The sequence below is a fragment of the Triplophysa rosa genome, linkage group LG1 (genome assembly GCF_024868665.1).
Source record: "Triplophysa rosa linkage group LG1, Trosa_1v2, whole genome shotgun sequence".
NCBI lineage: Eukaryota > Metazoa > Chordata > Actinopteri > Cypriniformes > Nemacheilidae > Triplophysa > Triplophysa rosa.
In genome coordinates this window covers 5,433,346-5,445,382 of record NC_079890.1, presented here as the reverse complement: position 1 = coordinate 5,445,382, position 12,037 = coordinate 5,433,346, and the positions used below count along the sequence as shown (strand labels likewise).

The 12,037-nt window shown below is 39.3% G+C and overlaps 1 protein-coding gene across 1 annotated transcript; it reads right to left on the bottom strand.

Moving 5' to 3' along the window:
- Nucleotides 1-1,477: 1,477 nt before the first annotated feature.
- Nucleotides 1,478-11,314, bottom strand: klc2 (kinesin light chain 2). Its single transcript, XM_057338148.1, has 14 exons — nt 10,897-11,314; nt 8,516-8,765; nt 7,972-8,275; nt 7,663-7,879; nt 7,377-7,566; nt 7,121-7,294; nt 6,448-6,547; nt 5,994-6,043; nt 5,597-5,664; nt 4,935-5,043; nt 4,560-4,709; nt 4,313-4,437; nt 3,691-3,748; nt 1,478-3,504 (listed from the first exon to the last, which is right to left on the bottom strand). The coding sequence occupies exons 2-14, from the start codon at nt 8,741-8,743 to the stop codon at nt 3,421-3,423; spliced, it is 1,857 nt and encodes a 618-aa protein (XP_057194131.1). The 5' UTR covers nt 8,744-8,765; nt 10,897-11,314; the 3' UTR covers nt 1,478-3,420.
- Between the last annotated feature and the right edge of the window lie 723 nt (nt 11,315-12,037).

The window sequence follows — 12,037 nt, the reverse complement described above, 5'->3', positions numbered from 1 at the left end:
GTATGGTTGAGAAGTGTTTAGGTTTAGGGTGGGGGTTGGGTTATGGGCTCCAAAATATCTTTAAAACCATAAATATTCCTGAAATTATTGATACAACAAAAGGAAGAGTTAAATGCATAAAAAGTGAACAATCTAAAGCAATGTAATACCCTGCACGTCACACGTAACCGTAGTACATCGTAGTAAGCTGCTGACGCTGGAGGGCGCTCATCCTTTAGACGCAACTGTTGGTTGTAATAAGGTGCTTGTACAAACGACCTATAAGTTCCATTTTTTGGAGGAGTCTCGTGCAAATGGCTCTTTTGGCATAAAAAGGTATTTACTAAAGACACAGTAAATCTAGCATTGAAAATGAGTGGACAACTGTTTTGCGACTGACCTTATTCCATATGCATTTGTAGTTTTATTGGGGGAGAGTATTTAAATGAATCACGCAATGCAGTTTACTAAGGTTTATGCTCGTCATTGTACTGGTATTTGCTGCTTTATTTTAACGCCTAAAAAAGCATGTTTTAAACCCTGCACTAATTTGCGCTGCTCTTAGTAGATTATGTAGGTGATTATGGGAATGAGATATTGCGCCTGTGTTTTTTAATGCGCACCTTGTTAGTAAATCACCAGTGTTGGGTAAGTTACTCTGAAAAAGTAATTAATTACTAGTTACTAATTACATCTTCAATAGTGTAATTAGATTACTATTCAAATTACTCTCTCCAAATTATTTAATTACTTTTACTTTTAAATTAATTACTTAATTTTTTCTTTTTCCTATCTCAACCTTGATTAGTTAAGTGATTCGAGGATAGACTTGAAACGGCTCTTTTAATTCATTCAAATAAATAAAACAAAGTATTCTTATTAACTGACCAAAGTATTACAAAAATAAAGAATACATTAAAACATGCATTTTAAAGTTAGACTTTGAATTTTGATGTCAATTCCACTATTGTGTATATTACACAGTATATTACATCAGAAGTAACTGTAATTAAATTACAGAAAAAATAAGAGTAATCAACTACTTTACATTTTCAAAGGAAAAGTAATTCAATTACAGTAACTAATTACTTAGTAACTATTTAGACCCAACACTGTAAATCACCCGCATAAATTTCCACTTCCATTGGTGCTATTTTGCCCTGTATAGAAAATCTGGCTCATAGTTTCTTGACACTGTGCTTTAAAAATATTCAATAAATTCTTATTTGTGTGTGTGTGTGTGAAGGATCCCTTATATTGTGATGTAAATGAATTATTAAATAAAATAACATTTATTTGAAAATATCAAAATGCAGTTTTTTTGAGTAAAAGTTGGCAACCCTTCATTCCTTCTAATCTGAAGGTTAATCATGCCATATGTCGTATAATGTAAAAACGCTAGACTGCTTCTGTGGTTGCTAAACTGTTGCTAAAGGATTTATCTGGAAAAGGGAAAGGGTTTGGCTTAAAAGACACACAAACCATTAGTTTGGTTTGAAAAGCAGAATTTATTTCAAACCTTTTATTAAAACACAAGACATTGACCCCTTTACAAGTGAAATGCATATCTGAGGAAATACATCAGACTGAACCATAGAGTGCCAGCACGGCTACATTCTACAAGGTCTGGTAGACGTGATGCTGTACAGTTAATCCAAAACCCAACTAAACAGGTTTCTTTTATAATGCTAGTTTAGTATTAGGATAGGGGTGCTGTTCTAAGATCAGTCCAAAAGGGCAACTTGTGTATTTGCAGCACAATCTAAAGAGACGCACATTTATAAGGGACATGTGGCAAAAAAAGGCATCACACATTGTAGGTAATAAAGAGTGACAATACAGCAAAAGGTGGATTCACATTCGATTTTTGTACCAGTTTTCAGAAACTACACACCTGTCACATGAGAAGCATACACAAGTATATGGGTTTTGTGGTTATGACTGAGTGGTACAGTTAATATTTTACAATCAATGGTGCCATTTGTATTTCTCTCTGAACATTCTTCTTCATTTCTCCTAATATTTGCTAACCGATCAAACTATTTTCCATCTTTCAACACTTTCAAGACAAACACAATCCATCATCTATTAACTGCGGTACATTCTGTTTGGGTGAATTTCACGAAAACAGTTAAGAAATGTCCTTGTCATATTTCTCAGCTCAAAAAAAGTAAATATTTGTTTTCTTTGGACTTAACTGTGAAATAAGTCGGACATTTGTTTGTTGAAAACGTCCATTTGCATGGCTGGATCCAAAAGCTAGTAACATCTGTGTGCATAAACAGATGCAAATATTCATTCCTTTTTGATGAATATGGAAATAATTCAAATTAAGACATACAAATGAACCCAATACCAAACACATACACATCTTTATCAATGAATAAAACAAGTCAAATAAAGGTACAAACAAGAGAAGCTCTCCGATAGGAATGCTTTGACATTGGTTGTTCCTGTTGGATAAGCACTTGACAGAATCGGACCATTTAACAGATATTTAAGAATTGATTCACAGTAAACAGAGGTTTTGACTGTTTTAAGATCTACAGGTGACTGGAAAAGAACATACAATGATTCACTTCACATTTTAAATTAAAGGAATATTCCAGTTATATATTTTTACCATCAAGGGATCCATTTTCAACCCCTTATCAGGCCGTACTAAATTGTACGAAATAAACAGACATTTGCGAAAGTTCTGCGTCAAACTATTAATCTAGATTCCCAGAATCCCAAACCTCAAAGAATACATTATCAAGGAAAATCCTTCACGGTTCCATTATGACACGATTCCCATCTGCTCTCTAGTGTAAACAAAATCCCCATAAGACACAAAGATCTTAAATAATTTAAACCAATATATACATAAAACTCAGAAGGCAAAAAGTTGTACCAGTCACTACTTCCAAATTTCAAAGGAGTCTTCCAGTCATACATATTTTCACTTAAGTGCATTCACGATTTTCGCACAATTCAAACATTGCGATGTGTTGTTTGTAGGAGCTAGCAATTTCCTTGTCTGCACATCAACCACATATACAATGTTTTGAGCTATTCTTGTTCTGAATGGCAAACCAAGCAAACATATGATTTGTACAAATTGTAGAACGTGATTTTATGCTAAGCTATGCTAGCATTTTTTGATGCCATGCTACGACAAATTCACAAGTAGATAGATGTCTCTAGAGCAGATAATCTGTCCAAGCAGGTGGCAACATGCTCTTTTTTATTTGCGTTTCATTGTGATCGTGTTCACGTGTGTTGTGAACAGCAGATAGACCTAGCTCAAATGATGCAAGCCATGTAAAACTAAAGACGTTTTTGCCATTACAATATTTTTGATGAAAATGGTTTTAATAAGGATAATTTAATGATATTTAATTTCAAGTTGGTAGCAAACACTCTCTCCGATTGGCCCCATCCCACTTCCAATGATGTTTTCTAACTGATCAGAGAGTTGCGTCTGGTCAGGTCTACATTACTAGCACTCAGTCCTCTGGATTCTGACAGACCGCTGTTAGATTCCTGATAACACATAAACACGTACATTTTAACAAAGCTAAATTATGGACATCAAAGTCAACCTATTGATTTTTAAAATGATTATTTAAGAGCATAAAATTGTATTTGCGTAGCGCTTTTTACAATGTGCATACGAATATATGTGCCTATTGATGCACATGTATTGTGTGTGTACACATAAAGACGAACCTGTGAGGTTTCTTCGACACTCTTGTTGAGGAAATTTAAAGAGCTTGCCCTCTTCATCCTTTCAAACCAAACAAAAATATCTGTTATAGGACACTTTTAAAAAAAATTAAGAAAAGTTCCAGGATTGGGTTAAGCTGGTGACCACCTTCGTGGTTTAATACTGATTACAACAAAAATCTTTATACTCATCAACAGTTACGATAACACACAATTAAGAAAATACAGCCAGCGTTAAGGTAAAGCTTTTAAACCCTAAAAACATTGTGTTTTACTAAAGTTGAATATTTTTGTAATATTTGTAATATTTTTGAAGTGGGACTATATTTTAGATGGAAAAACTTGGTTAATCTTTATGGTATGCTTTATTTTCAACACACTTTCAGTAACCAAGGAGCAAATGAATAGTAGTAATACTAATGAACTTGTGAACCGGAATCCACAACATAACTTTAACAGACCACCTGTGTTAGTTTGAGATTCACTTCACATCCGGCCTAAAAATGTATTGTATATATGAGGCCAGTTAAAACCCCTGAGAGTTTTCAAGCATATCCTAGTTGTCAGGTCTATGCCAAATGCAGAGCCGATAAAGTACATTTCTGATGTTGTGTTGCAGTCTCACCCGGGGTTGCGTGGCTCCTGTGGGCCGCTGCCCTGAAGTTTCTTCACCAGCATCTCACTGCTGCGTCTCAGGGCTTCACGAATCTTTCCGAAGGAGCCGCTTCTGCGCAGGGCACCATTGCCATCCTGTGCCCGACAGAAACATTCTGATAACTACATAGTCATACTGATACATGCAAATGACCAAACAACACAAATGGTTAAAAAGCAAGGTGTTGAGGTGAGCGATTGATGTCATAGAAACTGACCCCGCTCCACTCGGCCTCATCGCCATCACAGTCCCCTCGAGGTCCACCGGGGCCGTTTACCCCATCCCTGCTCTGACGCCTGTCCCCTCCACCACAACTCCCATCCTTCAGCAACTCCACCACTTTACTCTGATTAATGGCATCAATGCCCTGAAAGAGAGAACAATAAACTCAGAAAAAAAACATTCAGAAACTAATGTTATATAAGGATATAAGAGAAAAATTCAAATGAAATTTTGACTTAATTGGGGGACGTATCAATGGATTTCTAAATGACTCATATAATTTCACAGTGTGTTTTCTGAATGAGTCATCCGCAGGAAGGCGATCTGTAGTTATAGGTCAACCATCAGGTAGGAAATCAAGGTGTTGTACCTGTTTGCGAGTTTTAGAAGCGCACTCCTCCAGTGTTTCCGCCGCCTCCAGTTTGCCCTGTCTGCGGTACAGCGCCCCCAGGCTCTTCAGCGTGGTGTTAACAGTGGGGCTAGACAGATACAGTTCATTTGAACCAGTTTCCTGCAATGTTCATCACTAGACATGCAATATCGCGCCAATATGCATTTTTGTTTCAGTTTTGCAAAAGGTGTTTAAAATATGCAATATCGTTCACCTATTGTTCGCTAAAGGAAGTCACATTTGGGTAAACCATTCCTTTAAAAACATCTTCTCAAATATCAGTACTGAAACTCCCAGTTCTATTGAATCAATATTTATCAAATCAAGAATCCAACTGAGACCTTATGAATCTGAATCATATTAAATTGGGGTATCATCACTGCTTTTATGTCAGTTGGAGTGTTGAAGAAACAGTATTGTTTCTTGTCTCTGCGTCCAACATTGCATCCCTCAAGTTACTAAAACAGTCTGAGCTTGTTGCATACTATACTTGCTAATAAATAAATGCACAAAATGAAACACAATGTAACCCATGATTACAAATGATACCTGGGCTAAGTATGAACCCGGGTTAACAAAAGCCCAAAAGAGTGATTCAACAATGAACTCCCATAATCCTTTGAGGAAACCTGCTCACTTACCTGTCTACTTTACAGGCCTTGTACCAGCTGCCGTACTCTCCGTAAGGGCCCGAGTCCTTCCTCTTGCCCTGGAAATGAACATCAATTTTACATTAACCTGAAAGAAAGTTCTGATTTCAATTTTTATAGTTTTTACAAGGAAGTATCTTCTGCATCTGTAAATTTGGTCCTACCTGTATAAAGTGATATAAATTGTTGCACTTAATAACTACTGTATATTATTTAAAACGTGATATCATTGTATTTTTATTTACTGATTGTATCAATTTATGATCTAAATGTTTTCAATCTTTCAAAATTTAGAAGGGATGTTTGCTTCACCGAAACACTTATTTTGTAACTGTCTTATATGCAAAGCATTGCATGCAAATCTAGTTTTACAAATCTCGTGTGATACCTTGCTCTCTTCTCGCTCCTCTGCATGCATCCAGATTGGCTTGTTGTCATCTGGGTTAAAGAAAAATCTTTGTTAGCTCATTTAAACGGCTATTGTTTTTGCATTTGAAGTTTAGTTTGCTTGAAATAATTCTGATTTGCTCGCTTGCCTGAATTTCAAGTGACTCCGTTTACATTATATCAGCTACTGACTTACAGTATCTTGTCTTGCATTTAACCATAATGAATGTGTAGAAGCAACTGCAGGTGGATCTTTGCCATAATCCTGTAAGAGCCTGCTTAAAGAGCTGTACACATGATGTCATAACCAATGAAAAACCATTAACATCGACTTCACGCCAATCAGTTTTTCTCAATTCCCTGATGAAAATAACGTGTCTAAAAGTGACCACATTTACACATTAACATACCGGTTTATGTTAAATATGTGTAAAGATTTCATAGGAAAAACCTACTGTTGACCGATCCAAACTCCTTCTCATGTGCGCGGGTTAGAATCTCCTTGTAAAGCGTCTCTGCGTCTTTAAACTTGCCCTGCTTCAGATAACACGTTGCCTGCAGAAGAAAAAACATCACGACAAATGCTTCAGACGGAAAATGTTCTCAGGTTTTCAGATCTATAGCCAAAGGTTGACGTTTCATATCAAACTTCACACAGAAAGCGCATCTTTGGTTTGCTGTGGAGGACCCAAGGATCATCTGTTATGAGCATTTGCAGTTTCAACAAGTCAAAGGTAACAATGGTCTTTATGACCTCGAGTATTGATTTTCACAGATAAACGCTAGAATTGGAGACATTCAGAGCAAACCAGTTCTTTCAAATCCCTGAACTGATCCCTGAACTATTTACAGAGGTATGCTAATTTACATGCTTTAAAATGTATCATCAAAACTGAAAATGTTGTCATTTACTCACCCTCATGTCAGTCAAAACTTGCTTATGGGTGGAACACAAAAGAGGATATTTTAAGAATGTCTACGCAACAGAATGTCAACGAGGGCCAAAGTTGAACATTTTTCAAAATATTCTGTTTTGTTTGAGAAAAAGTCATACAGGTTTGAAATGACACGAGAGCGAGTAAATGAGCAAGATTTTTAATATTTTTTTTAAGCAAGCACTGCTCTCACCAGGTTGTTTTTGGTCTTGGCCACATTGGGGTCGTCGGCACCCAGTTTGTTCTCATAAATCTCAAGGGCCCTGCGGTAATAATACTCCACTTCCTCATACTTCCCTTGATTCTGACACAACAGCGCCAAATTATTCAGCTGCTTCGCCACGTCGGGGTGGAATTTACCCAAGACCTGCAAATACACAAACATTCATACATATATGCAATCCACACTGGATGCAATCATATATTTTTGAATTGCGACGAATGCACACCTTCTCCCTGATCTCCAGCGCTCTCTTGCAGAGCGGCTCGGCCTCCTTGTGCTTCCCGCGTTTGCCGTACAGCACGGCGAGGTTGTTGAGCGTGGCGGCCACTGCGGGGTGATCTTTACCCAGAGTTTTCTCTCTTATGGCCAAAGCATCATTCAGAAGGTGAGCTGCCTCCTTGTACTTATTCTGATCCCTGGAAGAACACGTTTACTCACTTTAGGTTACGCAAACATGCTACCACATGATGTTTGACTGACGCTCGTGATTCTCAGCCATCTCAGCTTCTCACCTGTACACAAGAGCGAGAATGTTGAGCATGGTGGCCACATCCGGGTGATCGTGTCCGGAGGTTTTCTCCAGATCCTCCAGGGCCTGCTTGCAGAGGGGCACGGCCACCTCGTAGCGGCCCTGAGAGGCATACTGGATCACCAGATTGTGGAGAGTCCGGAGGCGAGCCGGGATTTCGTATCCTCCCTGCTGTGCTGCCGCTTCCCCGCTGGGCTGAGCTAAAAATAAACATCATGTGCTTCTCCGTAAATGCTGGCTTGCCACGCAGATATTTGTATGGATTTCTCAAATGTACCTTTCGGAGTCTTACCTGGTCCCTGGTCGTCGTCATTGGGAAAGAGATCGTCCAGATTGTCCTTCTCCTTCTCTCTGGCCTTCTCCTCTGAGGGCGAGGTGTCCTCGTCCAGCTTGCGGATCTGGTTCATGAACTCCAGGTGTTTCTTCTCCTCCTCCAGCTGGGCGACGCTCTGTTCGCTCTTCTGCAGCTTTTGTTGGGTACTGGCCAGCTCGTCCCTCAGCCACTGGTTCTCCTGACAGAGGCGTCGCACCTGAGCACGCAACTTCTGCTTTTCGGATTCCACGGCACTCAGGTGCCCTGACAGAGCAATGATGACCTGAGAGAAGACATGAGACGTTAACGCATGTAACTTATGTGATGTCGCTTGAACGTTTTACTGGGAACGTCTCCGAAGCTATTCTAATATCGAAATATCCAAATGAACCTTATTTATGATTTTTCCATTTTTTTCAAGAATACACAACTTTTTAAAGGTTTCGAGTCACTTGACTGAAATGGTCTTAAAACCTTTCGTTCAAATACGGAAGACCTAATACTCCAAAGAAAACGTGGATACCTGTGCCTCCCCCAGTCCCAGCTCAATGTCCTCCAGACTCTTTCGGAGCAGGGTGGATTTATCCTGGGCGGTGGGTGGCTGGGCGCAGTCTAGCAGGGAGTTGAGGAGCTGGGCGTGTTCCCCACGCAGGGTCTCCAAACCCTGCATGACCGCTTTGGTGTTCAGAACAATCTCATCTTGTGACAGCCTCTCCAGGGCCTCCTCTCGCGGGTACACCATGGTGGACATCACCCGGGGGATGCGGCACTGACTGTCGGGAACACAGGAAGAGAATTAAGAATCAAAGAGAAATGGATTAAAGTGAGGAAAAAAGGATAATAACGGAATCGATTTGATTGTATCCGTGTTATTTGTTATTGTTGGTTTACTTGTACTAGTTCATGTTTCTGTGTGTGTGTGTTGTCTCTACCAACAAGGACATCACCAAGGTTTCGAAATAAATGTCATTTTAAACACAGGTATGCTTCATTCAAATGTGGAACGTAAGATTTAGGGCTGTCTTCTGAACTTGTTTTCACTGCTACACAAAAAGCAAACCCCATTAAGTAGATTGTGTGATTGAGCCATAACGTGTCAAGAGCCGCCTTGCAGCTCACTGACAACAGAATTAAAAAAAACAATAGCAAAATAATCTCAACAACTACATAATGGCCTGCACATGACTCTCTAGAGCGATATAAGCACACACTTTCATCCTAATGCCCTCTCCATTAGACCCATCATAATCCATCACTCCACATCTGGACTGTAGAAACACAACAGCTGACACCAAAATATTCAGCCAAGGCAATTAGGCAAAGCACATACCAAAAGTGCTGATGTTTCATTTGTTTTTACTTATTATTATTACTTTCTTTCATTTAACTTGTACATGACGTTATTTGAATTAGGCCTATTTGCTTAGGTGTTATGTGTGGTTATGAGAGCTTGATATAATGTGATTCAAAGTTAATTCATTTTTAATATCTGTAGATAGAAGGAAACCATGCCAATAAATACACAATTAGGAGCTATCTATGTGGTTTTAATGGTGGGTGTTAGTGGAAAAACACGTCTTTATTAAAAAGCTTTTTTGTGTAATATATTGAATGACGTACATAGAAATATATAATACAATATAAAAATGATGCCAAAAAAGTATGAATAACATCAAGTTTGTCAGAGCAAATCACGAGCATGACTCAGCTCCCCCCCTCGCCCCCAAAAAAGGTCAACACAGACATTCCATTAGGGCGTTTCTACTGGTTAGAAATAATAACAGTATTTTCAATTTTAAAAAAATTACACGTCCTACATTGAACATTTGTTTACTTCAGCAGAACCCATAATGGACAAATACGTAGAAAAGTCATGAGTGGGAAATAAGAAAAAAAGTAAGACTAAGCTGCAGAAATAGCATGAGTATGCTATCGAGAACATAACCCGGTCCTGAAGTCCACTGTCCTTCAGTTTAGATTAAATGCATCTAAACATTCTTCAAACATCAGGCTTGAAATTGACAGAAGTTTAGTTTTGAAGCTAAACTTTGCAAGGATAACCGTCTTTGTGACATCTTTACAGTATCTTCCCCATCCAGACAGCATCTTACAGTTCCACCTGCACCCAGCAGGAGGCGCTCGCTCGATTGTTCATCACGTCTGTGGACTGCAATGCACCAATACAGCTAGACAGCAAGTGTCCCACATTAAAACACGAAATGGTCCGCATATGATATCCATACATTGAGAGTCACTGATGTCTATACGCGTGAATAACGTAATACCAGAATTCTCAATGACTGACAGCTATTGGAAATACCGGGAAAAATCATCAAGGTGACCTGCCCTTCGTGTTTGCGTCATGCGTGTTTACATCGTGCGTGTTTACTGTTCCAGAAAAAAAGCACAGGGTAGCAAGCAAACCTAAAGATCATTTTATTCTGCAGTGGTAGGCGAAAAGAGGCCTGATGCAGCCAAACCACAACATCAGCACAAACTTTAAACTCATGATGCAGATCGTCTCTGATGCGCACCTATTCCAATACAATACACACAAAAAGACAAATATGAATAATACATGTAGTAATGTATATTTGATTTATAACCCCAGCAATAATGACTGCAACATAAAGCGGATCATAAATCATGCATTATTCTGTCCTGGTCATACAAAGCAGCTTTACACAGAGCGTATTACAATTTGTTTTTATGTAAACATAAATAAACACCATCCAATGACTAACGTTAAGATCAGCTGCTGTTGTTAGCATTTCGGGCTAAACTTTCATCCCTTTAAGCTGCCCATAAATGACCCGTCCATTATAGCTGATCGTTTAAAGCATGACGCAAATATTAAAGAACGGATCATGTTGCGGGGCTTGCAAATGAAATGTAAATACACACCCTTTGTTTAGTCTGTGGACGCCGGTGTAGGTTGCTTCTTCTTCTTCTGGGCTTGCTGTAACGTTACGTTAGCTGACGCGTGAAGAATATGACTCTGTGTTTGGGATTGACGACTGACACACGATTCAGTCCAGTGCGATGAATTTCAGATGTAAAAGAAAGATCAATTCCCACGGATCACAGTGTTGATCAGCTGATGGGCGTCTGATGCGCATATGTGTCTGACAGGTTCAGTAAAACAAACGCTCGAGCGCGCGACCACCGGCTTTCACTTCGTCCATCACTTCTGTCCGTTTCAACCGGACACCTCCGAGATCTTTGTGTTGAAGTTAAAGAGGATGAGCACAGCAAACTGAAAATGGCTGGTGTTTTGTGTGCGTTTCTGCTCCCAGAATCCAAAGCCTTGCGCGATGACATCACTACACCCACCCTTCCTAAACCGGGCGTGGACACGAGCTGTATGAGGCTCGAGTCTGTTCGACTTCGTGCGGCGCTGCGCAGAATGACACTAAAGTATCGCGAGAGCGATTAGAGAGCACAACTCCCGAGTCGCGCTCGCGATAGAATCATCTTACATGTCGACCGGTCTGCGCAGGTTTACATGAAGCCGAACACATTTTGCTTGGAAAGGTTTGTGTAATGGCTGCGCAGAGTTTGCAAGTTTGCAGTTGAGCTCAATCTATACATTGTATTGTTTTAACTTTGTGCTGGGAACGGAGCGAAATCATATTTAAAAATATATATACTGTATTACATGTTTAATGCATATAGGCTAAGTCACACAACCATCTAACCCTGCACATATTAGGCTACAGATCATTTGATAACTAAAGACAACAAGTGATTGAAACAATTTTTTGAGACTGGAAATGCTGCATGCAAAGAAAATTTAAGTTGGATATGATCTTTTTTACAGCCCACCAGCTCGCCCAGCTCCCCACCAGCTAATAACCAGCTTGAACCAGCTGCCAGCTGTAGTATTAGCTGGATTTTCCAGTAGGGAAGGCTGCGTTGCAACATTTAACCCGACACTGGTAAAATTTGCAATGTATCAAAGAACAAAAATAGTTTGGGCCATATTGATTTACCTTTATTTCAATTTTTTTGAATACTTCAAAGATCCACAAATGACTCAAAAAAA